General features: G+C 42.5%; 2 protein-coding genes across 2 annotated transcripts in view; one reads left to right on the plus strand and one right to left on the minus strand.

The window, feature by feature from the left end:
* Positions 1-13,823, minus strand: part of LOC115739986 (loganic acid O-methyltransferase-like) — a 222,458-nt gene that overhangs the window by 123,643 nt on the left and 84,992 nt on the right. The gene's annotated exons all lie outside the window — the stretch shown is intronic.
* Positions 1,519-8,954, plus strand: LOC115739985 (RNA-dependent RNA polymerase 1-like). The gene is made up of 4 exons (XM_030673309.2): positions 1,519-2,093; positions 4,294-6,188; positions 6,926-7,076; positions 8,121-8,954. The coding sequence occupies exons 1-4, from the start codon at positions 1,581-1,583 to the stop codon at positions 8,952-8,954; spliced, it is 3,393 nt and encodes a 1,130-aa protein (XP_030529169.1). The 5' UTR covers positions 1,519-1,580.

The raw sequence follows: 13,823 nt of genomic DNA on the forward strand, positions 1-13,823 counted from the left end.
TTCATTATTGATTTCTCTAGTCATTTCTTGTTCTCTCATTAAATTTGAAGTGCAAGATTCGTTAGCTTCATGCCACTTTCCATAAGGATAAGCTCAACCTCATCCGCAATTAGTAAGTAACTTTTCATATAGAAAACTTCCCGCACATTACGACTTGCACACCGGGTAAAATTTTCCATTAATTATAGTTTGGAATCTTTCGTAAATACGTACCAATCAATAACTTAAAAGCTTGTATAACAATGAAAATTTAAAATAAAAGAAAAACTCTTGCATGATGCGATATGGGATTTGAATGGTCGAGCGACTAGAGGGTCAATTCGAAGTTCTGTCCCCGGTGGAAGGGCAACACAGTCCCTACGCATGTCCTAAAATTTCTCTTCAATATTCTTAAATCAATGCTATATCGATAACTTTAGATCAATATGTCAATAGCAAGTGATAAAATGATATAACATATTAAATAAGTCGAAATTCTTTAATGACTAAATCGAGGACCAAAGATCTCGAGTTTGATTCGAAGTACCGGAATGTCGGAGAAAATAATCATGAGTCTTGACTAGTGTCCGATTAATCTCACGGGGTTATAAAAAAGGCATCAAGGTTTAGGATTCTTAATGAGGTTTATTTGCAAATTTTACATTTATGTTTGCGATTGCCTCCTTGTCGAGCAAGTTAGCTCATGCACGTTGCTTTCCTCTCTCCTATCATTACGGAGTAGTGACTTAGATTGACTGGTGACCGAGAGGTTGACGACGACGACGAAGGAGACGCTCGCCTCTTCTTCTCTGCCACTCTCTTTTCCACTCTCTCTCTCTCTCGCCACAGACACAGACCCTTCATTCCTTCCCTGCCAAGCGAGCTCTTCGAGGTAACTGCACGTCTTCCTCTTCCTCTTCCTCTTCCTCTTCTTCTTCTTCTTCCTCTTCTTCTTCTCGGTCAGTCAAGCTTGGTTTCTTTGATGGTCGCCGTTCTCTTGCTGTACCGTGACATTATGTCCAAGATTGCGGGCTCCATGTGACGATCATCGTGTGGTTTGGGTCGGGAAGAAGAGGGGGGGAGGGGGTGTTGCTCGAGTTGTTGTGGCGTGATGGTGTAGGCTAAGGACTCTTATTCTCGATTCCTTAGTTTCTCTCCCGTCAAGAATTCATGATTGTCTGCACGTGAATCTCTTTGGGGAAGGCAACTTTATTAGTTTTAATTAGAACCCATCACTGCCGTATGTCGATACGGTTGCCTGAACTTGTGAGCTGCTCTGGTGTTTTCCCGATGCCGGTCGCTCTTTTGCTTCATGTGTACAATGCTGATCGAAACCCGTTATGCCTGTAAATAGTTTCTCCGAGTGCTTTTTCAAACAGCAGTGCTCAAGCATTCGTTTGAAAATCGATCCCACCGTCACTTCATATAAGTTTCATGTTTCCTATCTCATTTTTCCCCCTTTCAGTATCGCAAGCTTCACGCTTGGAGTTGAATAGTCCAATTTGTTGGTCAAGGGCGCTAGGCCGATGCTGATCTGTCATTGCTGGTGAAGTTCTTGATACGGCGTCACGGAGTGCTATAAAGTTCTTCTTATAAGTACAATGTGTAAGACCATATTCATAGGCGGATTCTCTTGGTTAGTGACTGTAGATACAGTCAGGGGATTCCTGGAGCAAAGGACTGGGAAAGACACCGTTTATGCCATCAAAGTTAGACCAGACAAACGTGGGGTTGGATCATATGCTATTGTCCAGTTTATGGACCCTGAAGATGCCAATGGTGTTATCTCATCGGCTAGTCTAGATTTCCAGTATGGAGCTTCTCATCTAACTGCTCGCCAGGCCGAGCACGATATTGTACAGAGGCCGAGGACCCTTTCGCATTCGATGGAAGGAATTGCTTTGCATTTTGGCTGCCAGGTATCAGCTAGAAGGTTCTCTACTCTGTGGACAGGGGTGAATGTCGCTGTGAATCTATGGACAGCGCCGAGAAAGTTCTGGTTTCTTCTGTCTTATCGCGGTACAGAGTATAGGCTCGAGTTATCCAACGAGAATATCTGGCGGGTCGAGCTGCACCGTCCAAGAAGCCGATCGACAATGCATCTTGTGATTCAGGTGAGTGGAACTTCATTCAGATCACGAGATTAATTTACTATTTCATGGTAATATCGTGGTTTTATCCTCCCATGTGTATTCGGTTTAGCCTCTCATCTAATCACTTTGGGACACAAAGGGTCATTGGGCTAGATTGCAATAAAGGGTCAAGGTAGTGAGTTTGTGGGAGTAAATGATGAGTTCTGAAGTATTTACAATACGCAGGGAATTACCTAATGAATTGGACCAGTATAATGTATGTTCAAGAGAGACTTAAGACAGTAATAAGGAGAGGGATGGTGGAAGAGGTCTCTTTAGAGAAGATATGGTTGAAATTATTGTCTTAGGATGCACGCGTACTTAGTTTGGAAATCAAGAACATGGTATACTGAAGCACCAATGATTAAGCGGCCGACATTGAGAAAACTAAACCACACGCACATGCAGCCATGAAGGTGGCGAGCTCGAGGTTTTATGAGCTCTAGATCTGGTGGCTATACCATTTGCGAGCTTGAGCTCGAGCTCAAGTGGCCATGGCAAGCTCCGCACCTGGTGGCCATGGCCGCGAACTCAAGGTTTGGCGAGATCCAAATTTGGTGGCCATGGCGGCTGCGAGCTCGAGCTCGAGTGGGCGATGGCTGCAAACTCCAGATCAAGTGCCCATGGCCGTGGTGCATGCTCCTCTCTCTATCTCTCTGTTTTTTTTTTTTTCCTTTCAATTTTTTTTTGTTTTACATGTGTGGCCCAGGGCCCACACATGTGTTTAGACGTCCAACTTAATATTTCGACTGTCCATGTAGACAAGAGAATATATATAACAGAGGGGCTAATGTGGAACATTTTAAAAAAGATTTCGCTAGTATAATAGTCTTTGGGCTACTGTGAGAGTAACCACATGCCGTTAGCACAATTTCTTAAGGAAGTGGATTCCACAACAATTTATAATTCATTTTTTGTGATCCAAAACAAACTGATATTTTCACAGTAGATTAAAGACTGTCACTTAAGTATTTATCTTTTAACTAATTTGAGTGACACTTTAGAGTCGAAAAAGGTGGAGGGATTTTGATTTCTGGAGAAAAATACGTGGACCTCTGGTGGCATTACACCTATTGAAGATATGTTAAGGGCTATCTGTATTTATGTTGCATGCAATTTGATTGATAGAGATAACTGTATTAAAAAAAAAGTAAAATTTGTGTATAGAGTGAATCAAGTTTTGAATGTTTAAGTTTGTGCAATCAAATTTTAGCCCTCTTGAAAAACATCTAGTTACGTTGTCTCTAATGCACACCCGATAGTTTGAGACGAACTAGCACATAACAGGAATAGAAAAAACAAAAAAGTTTAGCTGAGAGGACTTGATTGCGCCAATGAAAAGATTTTGACTTGATTGCATTTTGTGCACAAGATTTATGGCATTCAATGCTATTTTCCGTGGTTGATAGTGTTGCGGAAACAAGCGATCGAACGATAAATAAACAACTAGAAAATACATCGAATACCAAGTTTATGTAGTTCGGTCGGGTAACCTACATCCGCGAGGAGAGCATCAAGGAATTCTACGATAGATTAAGCGATATAATGGAGATTACAACCACACTCTAGACACTTGAACACTCAATGTTTCCCGACCCCTCATTATACCTAATAACTCATATATTGTTTAACCCCACAATTCCTCACGATATAATCTCTTAATTTGACGAGGGAATTTCATAAATTTTACTTAGAGGATCCAATTTGCTTCAACACTAAAAGCTCTCAGGGTGTAATTCACGAAGAAGCCACCTCTCGGATGCCCTTCACGGATGAGATGCATCTTATGTATATAGACAGGAGCATATCCAAAATAGAAAACGTAGTCAAACTAGGAAACCATTAAAATAGGAAGCCTACTTGAATGTTTTAGGGCCTCAGTGAAGTTAAATGTTCAGAACTTTATACTATTGGCGTAGTGGAAAATTTTCCTTAGATGCAGATATACTGATAGACATCATGGATTTTCCTTGATATAGTGCCAGCTTTCAGGGCTTCAGCCCCTTTTGGATTCTCTATGAGGAAACTTTCACTTCCACTGATATAAAGAAGCCCGGTCCTTTATCTTTTGTCTTACGCTTGCACATATCGCTCGACCATGCATGCTTTTCTGCATGGTATGCTGCTCATGATAGAGGAGGACTTGATAAATTTCTGTAACTTTTCTTCTTGTGGATGTTAGCTGTATGGGGCTCCCTGTATATATAAAAAAGTAGTTCAGCATTCGGAGGATATTTTGTACAGTCCTCGCTACAACTTTTTTAAAGATGGCTCTGGTGACCGGTGGGTGAGAGCGACTGATTTTACTACATTGGGTTGCATTGGACAATCTTCTGCTGTATGTTTAGAGATACCCTGTGAATGCACGGTTCCAGATTTTCATGAAAACTTTATCAATTATAAGGAAACCCATGGAACATTGTCTATGGAAGTTGGTTCTCCTTTTTCCTGCAGTGTGGATCTAGTTCCAATCGTTGGCCCTCCCAGAGGAATTGACTTGCCTTATGAGATCCTCTTCAAGATAAATTTGTTAGTTCAGAATGGCTGTCTAGCCGGACCTTGTCTTGATTCTTCCTTTTATCGAATAGTTGATCTATGGAAAATAGACAAGGACATCATCTCAGATGCCTTAGACAAACTGTTCCATTTGAAAGAATGTTGTTATGAGCCTTCAAAGTGGCTTATCGAGCAGTACAAGAAATATCTCACCTCCCGGCATACTACAAAACTGTCTTCAATAACGTTAGATGCTGGCTTGGTTTATGTACATAGGGTCCAAATAACACCATGCAGGGTGTATTTTTTTGATCCAGAAATTAATGTCTCAAATCATGTGTTGCGGAGTTATTCTGAATATATCGACAGTTTTATCCGCATTTCTTTTGTGGATGAGGACTTGAATAAACTCCATTCAACTAATTTATCTCCTAGTACCGCTTCGAGACATGGAAGGGCAGAGATATATGAAAGAATCCTTTCTGTACTGAAGAACGGCATAAGAATAGGTGATAAGAAGTTTGAATTTTTTGCCTACTCATCCAGTCAGTTACGCGAAAATTCTGCTTGGATGTTTGCTCCAACAAATGGGTGTACTGCTGCAACTATTAGGGCAAAGATGGGTGAATTCAGTCAAATAAGAAATGTGGCAAAATATGCCTCAAGACTCGGCCAATCCTTGAGTTCATCTACTGAAACTCTCAATGTTGGTAGACATGAAGTTGAAGTCATTCCGGATGTTGAAGCCAAATCCTCCGTTCATAACATAAATTATGTCTTTTCTGATGGAATCGGGAAAATATCTGTAGAGTTCGCTTGGAAAGTTGCGAGAAAATGTGGCTTCGAGGGCTATACTCCTTCTGCATTTCAAATTCGCTATGGCGGATATAAAGGCGTTGTAGCAGTTGATCTGACGTCGTGTGTTAAACTGTCACTCAGAAAGAGCATGTCCAAGTATGAATCGAATGAGACAAAGCTAAATGTCTTGTCATGGAGCAAATATCAGCCCTGCTTTCTGAATCGCCAGTTGATCACGCTTCTCTCAACACTAGGTGTTCCGGATCACGTGTTTGAGAAAAAACAAAGAGATGCTGTAGATCAGCTAAATGCCATTTTAGTTGATCCCTTACGAGCACAAGAAGCTCTAGAGGTAATGCCCCCCGGCGAGAATGGTAACATCCTCAAGGAAATGTTAATGTGTGGTTATAGGCCTGATGCCGAGCCATTTCTATCAATGATGCTGCAAACATTCAGAGCAACAAAATTGTTTCTATTGCGGACAAAGACAAAGATATTTCTTCCTGAAGGAAGATCGATGATGGGATGCCTTGACGAGACCCGAACTTTAGAATATGGTCAGGTGTTTGTCCAGTACTCCGGAAGAAGGAAAAAACAGATGGGGGATGGGTCAATCATGTTCATTGGTACTGACTCTGATCAACGCTCTGTCGTTAAGGGAGATGTAGTTGTTGCCAAGAATCCTTGCTTACATCCAGGTGATGTGCGTGTTCTAACCGCCGTAGATGTGCCAGCTTTACATCATATGGTGGATTGTGTTGTTTTTCCACAAAAAGGAAAAAGGTATGACTGTAACATGCCTTGTTATTGGCCTGCAATGACCTCAGTTGCACCGGCACTTGTCAAGGATCTATTTTGGACTTGCTTTTGCTTTTGGTTGTGGATCTTTGACTATATGTTTTGATTTGAGTTCGGTCATAGTGATAAGGTCTAAAATTTCTGATATTATGTTTGTACTGGGTCTCAAATACATGGTCTGATGGGTAACCCAATTTAATCTTTTCCTCATCTTCCATAGCCAAGGATAATTTTGACAGTTCTTCTTTAGAAATAGTTTTGGGCCTGCTATTCACCTTTAAGCTTTGAGAATAAATGCATAGATGTTTATACAGTGGGATCTGGTGGCTAGATTTTAATTTTTGTTTGTTAATCTTGCTCCTGGTTCATCTCTTTCTTGTATGTGGTTTGAGTTCACCAATCCAAGGCTCATGTGTAGATTTTGTGTACATGTGATGCGACTTTGCTAAGAAGGATTCTCTATTTTGCTGTTGTTCTATGCTTCTGATACTTCTGGCTCTGGATAAACATCCACAGTTTTTCCCTTTACTTCTACTAGCTGAAAGTAGAGTCGAGAAATTCCTTCCCATAATTTGGTTAACTTTTCAATTTTTAATCCTCCCAAACCAACTGTTACTAGATAAAAGTAGATAGCAAAATATGATACGATCTGTACTTATTTTGAGTCTAATCTCAGACAATTTCTCTTTCTTACTGCATATTACGCTTCTTCACCGAAATAGGCCTCATCCAAATGAGTGTTCAGGGAGTGATTTGGATGGAGATGTATACTTTGTGTCCTGGGATTCTGAACTAGTTCCGCATCACCAGATACAACCTATGGACTACACCCCTACCCCAATCAAACAGTTGGATCATGATGTCACTATTGAGGTAATGCTTTTTCTCAGGATTTTCAGGGAATTCTATACCCTGTAATGACTTTTTTCTGATACCGTGAAATGTATTTAACCGCTTATGGCTATAGTAGGGAACACATCCAGCATCCATCATCTTGGAATTGTCTTTCTTTCCATTCAACTTGGCTTGTCTGACATGATGCTTGGATTGTATTTCATCCTTTTGGAGCAATTTGGCGTGTGTGCATCATGTCATGTCGATCCCGCTATGTTCTTTTTGTTTTCTTACTGGTTCCTTTTGCTTCTAAATTTGTGTGCTTCTCTTTCTTCGTGCCCTGGGTTGGAAGAGCCCCTGAGAAGCTAAAGATTGCACCTTTCTGCAAGCAGATGACAGCTTGAAAATTAGTCGCTAAGCATACAGTTGAGTATGACGGCTCATTAATTCAACCATTATGTCAATAGGATTCTTAAACCCAAAGATCTGGTTATGCACCTGTGGTTAGGGGCTATGTTACCGGGACACCGCAGTCCAAGTAACACAGATTAGGGAAAGAGCCACTCATCGAATGTGTCTATATTCAACTGAAAAAAAAATATATGTGTCTATAAAGGCTACCGGAGCAACTTCACTGGTGCTGAAACCCTATTTGGTCAAACTTAGAGAAGGTATATATTTGGTCAGGCACTGTTGCTGAGTGCATTAAGGAAAAAGTTTTGGTATGCATGCTTGTGCTAGGATGCAGTTCAAGTGACTGTCCAGGAGAGACTTACCTAATATCTTAAGTAAAGATGAGGGAATGAAAAGGTGGGCAGTGATCTCATACAGTTGGCAGTTATCTCCTAAAATCTAACATGCTATAAGACTGAAGTTCAACTTACACGTGAGGGAGAGTATTAGAATATTTGACAATAAAGTGTGATTTCGCACAAAGGTTTAGAACTGGTAATATTTCCTAAAACTTTGCCTCGACATTTGATTATATCTTCTTGACCTTGGAATTCACCCCTTGATTTCTCTTGTAATGCTCCATGGATAAGGGGTAGCTCAACTCTTTTTGTGGTGGTGCCGCTTAAACAGGAAGTGGAGGAGTACTTTGTAAACTTCATGCTTAATGACAGCCTCGGAATTATTGCCGATGCCCACACTGCGTTTGCGGATAGGGAGCCGGAAAAGGCCATGAGCGCCGAATGTTTAGAGCTTGCAAGACTTCACTCTACTGCGGTGGACTTCCCAAAGACTGGTGTAACTGCTGTGGTGCCTCGTCATTTGTACGCCAAAGCATACCCGGACTTCATGGAGAAGCTTGACAAGTCCAGCTACCCTTCCAGTAACGTGATCGGAAAGCTTTTCCGGGAAGTCAAAGATCTAGCATTTGCATCAAGCTCTATCGGGAAGTTCACGCTGGAAATGGCGATGCGATCCTATGACCCAGATATGGAAGTTGACGGATTCGAGGCATACATCGACGACGCTTTCTATCACAAAGGCAATTATGATTACAAGTTGGGGAATCTGATGGAGTACTATGAGATTAAAACGGAGGCTGATATACTCAGTGGCTGTACAATGGAAATGTCCAAATCTCTCTCCAAGAAGTGGAATACCGAAGCCATTCCTTTGGCTGTAAATTCCCTGAGAAAGGAAGCTCGGAACTGGTTTAATGAAAAGGGAAGTGGTTCAGATTCTGAGGCTGTTGATGTATATGCAAAGGCGTCTGCTTGGTATCATGTCACGTATCACCCTAGTTATTGGGGTTGCTACAACGAGGGTTTGAATCGAGATCATTATCTTAGCTTCCCCTGGTGCGTATATGATAAACTAATCCAAATTAAGAAGGAAAGACGAGGTAGGACAACTGTCTCTATGTCCGCTCTTGAAGACCGCTTCACCCGTGGATTGCGCCTGAGTTGAGAAATCGCACTCGGAACATTTTCTTAGTCGAAGAAAGTGGAGTTAATGTGTTTTCGTGTCTTCTGCAATGTGTTGGCAACGCTACTCCAAAACTCCTGCTTTTGTGTAGCAAAGCTTGACTAACATTCTGGCTTCTATCTGTGCTTGCATTACATCTTTTACTACATAATGGTGATGTCCAACGGCTGTTCACTGTTTACAGTCTCTCCGAATTTCTGCGGGGGACAGTTATTCTTCCATGCCGTAGGTTCCTCCCGATTCCTACTTCTGGTGGATTTGAACGTTGTAACATTTCTGTAATTTCAGATAGCACCCTAGTCCAGATGATGCTTTATCTGATTCGGTTCGTCATGGGATTTGAGAATAAGATCATGCTCTTGCAATGTGTGACGTTGGAAAATTTTTGCAGCAATTGTGATTGCAGAACGGTACACTCCGTAGCACATTAGGAGATTAACAAGGTTTTCCTATGAGGAATTGTGATGCTAAAAGTACATGGTTTCCATTTTTTCACTGCACCAAAATCTGCAGTTCGAAAATCAGCTTCCAGGGAAGTAATCAATTACGCCGCGCAAGTTTAGGCTGTAACAATACAATCTACCTGGTTTCTCTCTTCCTTCTTTTCTTGTGGAATAAACTGAAAGAAGTTACACAGTCGAGCTTAGTATCTGCTTGAAGAATTTGGATTATGTAGGAAGCTAATCCCTGCATGGGGACAAGCAACTCGATGCTGTTTTGACTTAATTTTCTTGATGAAGCATCATCTTGATACTGACTTCTAGCTTATCGAAGCCTCAACAGTACCAAATGGTCAATACATTCAAACATCATTAACAAAAGCAATACAGGCACTGTAAAGATCGGACCAGGAGAGTGCTCATCTCCTCACTCTATTCGAATTTTGAATACATATTTGTTGCGGTGTGATTTATATTCCTTATCAACAAGAAAGCATGATGATAGACATACTCTTTTTTGAATTCTTGGGCTCATGAATAGTTATTGCAATATATACTTTTTTTCCCCTTACAATTGAGTGATATAACGAGATGTGCGATGTGCTAATTATAATGGAATCATCTACCGAACGTAGCCTTAGTTTAGGGTGAACCGGGATAAAACTTTGTGTTTCGATTTTTCTTTCTCGTTTTTTACGCTTTACTTCATTGTGATAGTGCGTCGAATCTTAATATATTTTACGTGACATATAAATAAATTAGAGTTAGAAAAAAAAAATATCTACAATTATATTAGCAAAAAACAAAACACATGTGTGACGCCTTGAAACTCGTCTTCCGTAAATAGTGAAATTCATACTATAGAATGACCGTGAATTTCATTTTGTCTCTCAAAATTATATTTTGAGAATTTGGAAATCGAAAATCGATTAGTTTTTGGAATAGTTTGTCGAATAGAATCGAAATACGATCGATTAGTCAATTCGATTTGAGATTGAAATTTCTCGAGTTCGAGTCTTAAAATTGGTCGAGCCAACCCTTGAGAATCTTGAATTACCCTCGATCGGATGGCCAAATGTCCAATCTATCCTCATATGTCAAATTACCAATATGCCCCTGAAATTTTAGAAAATTACGATTGTGCCCCTAGGGTTTTATAGATTAAAAGACAAAGTTTATAATGTAGGTGGGCCCTACCTTTCTCTAGAATTCTCTTGGGTCAAAAGTCATCTTTGACTTTCCCTCTCTCCACCGCCTCTCTCTCTCTCTCTCTACGTAGGTTTTTAAGAAAACCTACCCCCTGCTCTGTTTTTTTTTGGGCAAAACCAGCAGAGCTCCTCTCCCTTGTTCGCTGCCCTTGAGTGAACGACGCCCCACCAGCTCACCACCCGACCTTCATCACATCCTCCTCTATCCATTGAAGGCTGCCACCGCCGCCGTCACCGCCGGGAGTCACCGGAATCACCCCTGGAAGCAACTCAGCCCCCCTGCTCTGTTTTGGCCGAGTTTGCTGCTGTAGCGTTTTGGGAGCTGCAGCGGCGTTCCAGCCGCCACCGACGCCCACTACCACCACCACGCCACCCCTCAGTACCCTCTCGACCGTCTTCAACCGCCCGTCACCGCCGCAGCTCGCTGGAGAGCCGGAAAACCAGAAGCTCAGCCCGGTTCCCCTGTTTTGGGGCCGGTTCTGTGCGAGCTCAAGCTCGCCGGTTCCACCACCTCCAGCTCCCGTCTCCGGCCACCTGCAACCTCATCAGACACCCTTGGACGTGTCCCAGCCGCCGCCTCCCTCAATCCCGCCGGCCACCGCCCCAAACGACCAAAAAACAGAACCGGAATACCCTCCCCTGCTGCTGTACAGTGCAGTTTTTAAAGACTGACTTGGAGAAACAGAGCCCGTTCGCATAGCAAACGGACCCGAAACCACCCCAAACTTTGTACACACCTTCCTCTACCTCTCTACGACGTTTCCATCTAAAGAAAACCCCCAGATCAGTCCCCGAAATTGAAACTGTACACGTCGCCGTCCGGACTGCTCAATCTGCCCTGTTTTTGGAGAAACCGGACTGTTCTGCCTTGCCGTCGCTGCTCCGGCCACCACCGACCACCGACGACACCCTCTGACCTTCCCCGACCTTTGGCCGCCGACCCCAGCTCCGGCCGCCCCCCGTAGTGGCCGTTCCAGCCCCAAACAGTCTCGGCCTCCCTTGTTTTCTGGGCTTGGGTGCCCTGTTTTGAGCTTGGGCCAAGATTAGTTGGGCCTATCGAGTGGGGCCGAAGCCCATTTTGACTTGGGCCGTATCTTACCTTGTTGGGCTTCGAAGTTGGGCCTTGAATTGGGCCCGTGGGCCAAAGAAATTAAAGAATTGGACTCGTTGGACGGAAACCAAGGTTCGCGGATCATTCGAGTTCGAGGTTCGCATCGAAGAATTTTTCGAGGACCGCCGCCAATCTCAACTCGAGTATTTGACTGTGAGTTGACCTCTAATCCTTGATTAGGTCTTTAATTACGTTTGGATTAGTCTTCCTATATTATTAGGTGTTTAGGTAGTTCGATTAGAGCCGGCTAGGCGAGAAAGTGGATTTAGGTTAAATGGCCCTAATCAGTTGGGTTAGTCATATTTATGGCTGTCTTATTTGAGATTGCTTATTTTGTACTTGGCCTTGCTTGATAGTGAGCGAAGGATTGATTAGCTAAGAGCGATCGATTAGTTAATAATTGATTAACGATAATTTTGTTATTATGGATTTTAGCTGACCTAGTCGAATTGGGTTCATATTTAACTTGACTTATTAGCATGGATTGCCTATAAATAGAAGGCCATTGACTGTCATGATTGCATGATCGTTTGATAACTGTCCATCCTGTATTTACTTGCAAAAGCTGGTAGATAACGATATGCATTCAATTGTCTGTTGTGATGCACGTAGCATGAAAATGGCCTGTGTTCAAGTTTTGGATATCCGGTTATAATTTAAATAAAGTAAGTGGAATGACTAATGGATGAATTGAGTGATCACATAATGGATGATGATTCGTGGCCCGTCAAGTTCGTATCGTATCTTTTTGTACGGATCACACGACTTGTCGGTTGCCCGACCTTCCATGTCGAGTCATGGATTGTCGGTTGCCGGTCGCAGCTTGTGACGGACCGAAGCCCTTTAGGGGAAATGCCTACTTGAGATATTGAGTTATCGCTTGTGGTTGCCGTCGCCGAAAGGAGTCGGGACGATGCCTGTTTATCAGAAGTCGATTCCGGCATTGTGTTGTGCGAGTCGAATTAATGGACCCCAGCATTGCGTTGTATGGATCCAAAGAATTTCATTCACGAAAATCATCATTAATAAATGGACTACGTGTGATGTCCAAGGTTGCTTTATGTTTGAGTGTACCATGGTTCTTGATTGCCTCGATGATCGTCTCGAGTTGGCATGGTCTCACGTTATATTCATGGTGCACATCTGCGTGACTTAATGTCAAGTAAGTTGCATGTGATTGATATGAATATGTGATTGCCTGATATGGTATACGGACGAATCATCGCCCTAGTTGAGGCTTAGGCGTTGACTCGTTGGGATTTTTATCTCACCCCTTTGTGGGAACATTTTCAGGTCCGAAGTAATGAAGTTCGTAGGCTGGGACCCGTTGATTCTTTTTGGAGTAGATGAGGATTTGACCTTGCCTTGTCTGTAGCTCTATAGAGCTAGCTATTATCCGATAGATATGTATTTTGATATCCTACTGTTACGGGTGTTATGTTTGACTATCCCTTTTGTTTTGTATGGTTGGGAGTTTGATCGTTTCCGCATGTGCCATATGTTATCATGGGTCGATAGCGTACCCGAGACGTTATCATTATGACCCGAGGCGATTTGGTAGGGATATTACGTACCCGAGGGTCGGGGCGTGACAACATGGGGAACTCGCTACCAGGGGCGTATTAATTACGCTTCGGCACCCGTCGGTTTCCTCGAAGAAAGGCGTAGTTTAAACGGTCGGAAACGATCAAACAGCGAGGAGATCGGGCGCATGGCATTGCCGATGGGGCTGCAGGGGAAGCGAAGAGGGCGTTGAAAGTCGTTCGATGGATCGTCGTTGAATAGGAAAAGGAAACCGGGCACTTGAGAGGAGAGGCCTCTAGCACGTTGGGAAAACATCCCTATAGTATTTCGGTGATCACAAACCTATCGTTAATTTGGTGCCTTTTCAATAAGTGCAGATGTTTGTCGCGATAGCGTAGTGATAATTTCGGGAACACGCGATAATATCGATGATCTCGGTAAAGTTAAGTGAAATAACTAATTACATGACCGAAATTCCTAGCTATATGAATGCTCCAATGGTTTTTTTTTTTTACTGTAGAATCTTTCTGTCCACAAGTATGAAGTTACTTGCGCAGTAAAAACGTTG

Source organism: Rhodamnia argentea, chromosome 5 (assembly GCF_020921035.1).
Source record: "Rhodamnia argentea isolate NSW1041297 chromosome 5, ASM2092103v1, whole genome shotgun sequence".
Taxonomy (NCBI): Eukaryota; Viridiplantae; Streptophyta; class Magnoliopsida; order Myrtales; family Myrtaceae; genus Rhodamnia; species Rhodamnia argentea.

What these genes read in the sequence shown, in the direction of transcription:
- LOC115739985 (XM_030673309.2), top strand. Translation starts at nt 1,581, where the DNA reads ATGTGTAAGACCATATTCATAGGCGGATTCTCTTGGTTAGTGACTGTA. An exon ending in TTTCCACAAAAAGGAAAAAG is followed by an intron (nt 6,189 to 6,925) that starts GTATGACTGTAA and finishes TCACCGAAATAG; the next exon opens with GCCTCATCCAAATGAGTGTT. An exon ending in ATCATGATGTCACTATTGAG is followed by an intron (nt 7,077 to 8,120) that starts GTAATGCTTTTT and finishes CCGCTTAAACAG; the next exon opens with GAAGTGGAGGAGTACTTTGT.